At 59.8% G+C, this 2112-nt stretch overlaps 2 protein-coding genes across 2 annotated transcripts, besides 2 other annotated features; both read left to right on the forward strand.

The window, feature by feature from the left end:
- On the forward strand, window positions 1-670 carry Tco025E_10196 (uncharacterized protein; the record flags this gene model as incomplete). Its single annotated transcript, XM_029376981.1, has 1 exon — window positions 1-670. A coding segment is annotated over one exon (670 nt), but the record flags the coding sequence as incomplete, so codon positions are not given.
- A 440-nt stretch (window positions 671-1110) lies between these two features.
- Window positions 1111-1138: a microsatellite.
- Window positions 1139-1211: 73 nt separating this feature from the next.
- Window positions 1212-1230: a microsatellite.
- A 145-nt stretch (window positions 1231-1375) lies between these two features.
- On the forward strand, window positions 1376-2110 carry Tco025E_10197 (uncharacterized protein; the record flags this gene model as incomplete). The annotated part of the gene is made up of 1 exon (XM_029376982.1): window positions 1376-2110. A coding segment is annotated over one exon (735 nt), but the record flags the coding sequence as incomplete, so codon positions are not given.
- Between the last annotated feature and the right edge of the window lie 2 nt (window positions 2111-2112).

Consider the following 2112-nt stretch of genomic DNA (forward strand, 5'->3'; position numbering starts at 1 on the left):
GGAGTCGCCTGTGCGAGCGCACGAGGCGCAGGAAGCCAGCGGTCCCTCCACAACACTTCCTGGGCCCCCGCCCACCGCAGGAGGAGAGGATCACTTGCGTCCGGAGAGCAGAGGAGAAGAACAAATAGCTTCTTCCTCTTCTGCAGCTGGGGGCGTGCCTGCTGTCGACAGTCCGACTCAAGAGGGCACGGTGGGGAACGCCGCCGGGGCCCCACCGCCTGAGAGCGCGGTGCAACGAAGCCCGGTCCAGCGCGACAATACCCCCGCAGCTACGGCAGTCGCTGGGGAAGCTTCAGAAGCGGCACAAGACACTGCCGGTGGCGGGGAAAGTAATAACTTCGGAAGTAACAGCGGCAGCGGCCCCGCGGCGCAGCCGCAGCTCGCGAGTTCCGTGGGGACAAACGAAGGCGGTGGTGCACAACAAACGGAGCAGCTCGCAGTGCCCACACCCAAACAGAAACCCGAAACGAGTGGTGAGAGAGGAGAAGCCGCTCAGCCGGCAGCTGGGGCGGCTGCTCAAGCGGCAGCCACCACCAATTCGACGACTGCAGCGAAGGCGGCGCCCGGCGACAGCGACGGCAGCACCGCCGCGGCCTCGCACTCCGCCTCCCCACTTGCGCTGCTTCTTCTGCTTGCGTGTGCGGCTGCCGCTGCGGTGCTGGCTGCGTGAGAGACAGAGTGAGAGGGAGAAGGCCGTGCACACACAGCTCGCCCTTTTCTGTTTCTTTCACGTTCTTTTTGTTTCCCTGCACGGACTCTCTCGCTCTCGCCGCGCCCCACGCGGCACACACACATAATGTGCTCGTATATATACACAACTCCACTCATGCAGGCCCGTCGGTCTTCCTTTTTTCTTTTGCCCCCGACTAGCCGCTGCCGTCTTGTTTGGCTGCATAGGTACAGCACCGTAACTGTTTTTATCCTTTTTTAGTTTGTTTGTTTTCATTGCTTTCAGTGGGCGACCTCTCTTGCTTCTCTCTCTCTCTTCCTGGACTGGGCTGTGCGGGAACAGAGAGAGAGATGGAGTGTGTGCTGGTCGTCCCACGTGTTGCTGCGCGTTCCCACTGCTCGGTGGACGCACCCCCACGCTTCGGCTTCACTTCACGAGGTTTTGTTTGTTTTGTTTTGTGTGTTTGTTGCTTGGCTGCACCCATTGCGCGGGCTGCTGAAGTGTGATGTGTGTGCGTGTGCCACAACCTTCGGGCGCCCCCCTCTCTTTCTCTCTCTCTCGCCGCGTGGCTGCGTGGGGTGGTGTGTGTCTGTGTGCACATTTTTTTTCTCTTTCCCCCTCTCATTCTCCTTTTGGCTGGTGGTCGGTGTGCAGCCGCAGCGCAAGACAACAACACCTACAACAGAGTAAGAAAATCAAGAAGAAATGACTGAAAGAAGCGGAGAAGAAACTCACGCTGCCGCGGAGAGCCCCGCCACTAATGCGCAGAGGCGGCACGCGAGGCCGGGGTCCGACGGCGGCGGTTCCAATCAACCCCCTGCACAGCGCCGAGGGGTGGAAGAGGCACCTGCGGGACCACAGTGGACCCTTTACAGTACCGTGGAGGAAGTGCTGCTGGCGGGATTAGATGCTACAAGGCAAATGACGCTAAACGATTTTATCAGGAAGTACGTTGATCCCAATTTCGTGCTCGAAGGCCGCAATGTGATGATGGGGGTGTTTGCGCGTAGGCCTGAGCACTACATCAGTGACGAGCGGCTCCTACGAAGAATTATTGATTCACCAGAGTACCAGACAGAGTGTCAGCGCCGGGAGGACGCACGCAATCTACGTGCGGACGCACGCAAGCTAATGGAGCACGACGCGGGTAATCTCCAACGCTGGAAGGACTTCCATCAGAAGGGCATCGTTGCTGCTATTACGAGGAGGAAACTCAACGCCGCCCTTGAGGTGGCGGAGGTACTCGAAAGGGCGTGGCGGGTGAAGGAAATTGCCAGACGGCCGTTGCCGGAGGGCTTCTACGACTCTGTGCTCAAGGCGAGGTGGAGCCACGTCTTGGGGTTTCCCGAGGGCGAAGGGGAGGACGAAGTGGAGATGCGGATGGAGGTGAAGGCGGGCCAGGCGCCAGCACATTCGTGGGAGTACAAGATGCAGGGCACAAC

This window comes from Trypanosoma conorhini (genome assembly GCF_003719485.1).
Source record: "Trypanosoma conorhini strain 025E chromosome Unknown Tco_14.4_contig_01526, whole genome shotgun sequence".
Taxonomy (NCBI): Eukaryota; Euglenozoa; class Kinetoplastea; order Trypanosomatida; family Trypanosomatidae; genus Trypanosoma; species Trypanosoma conorhini.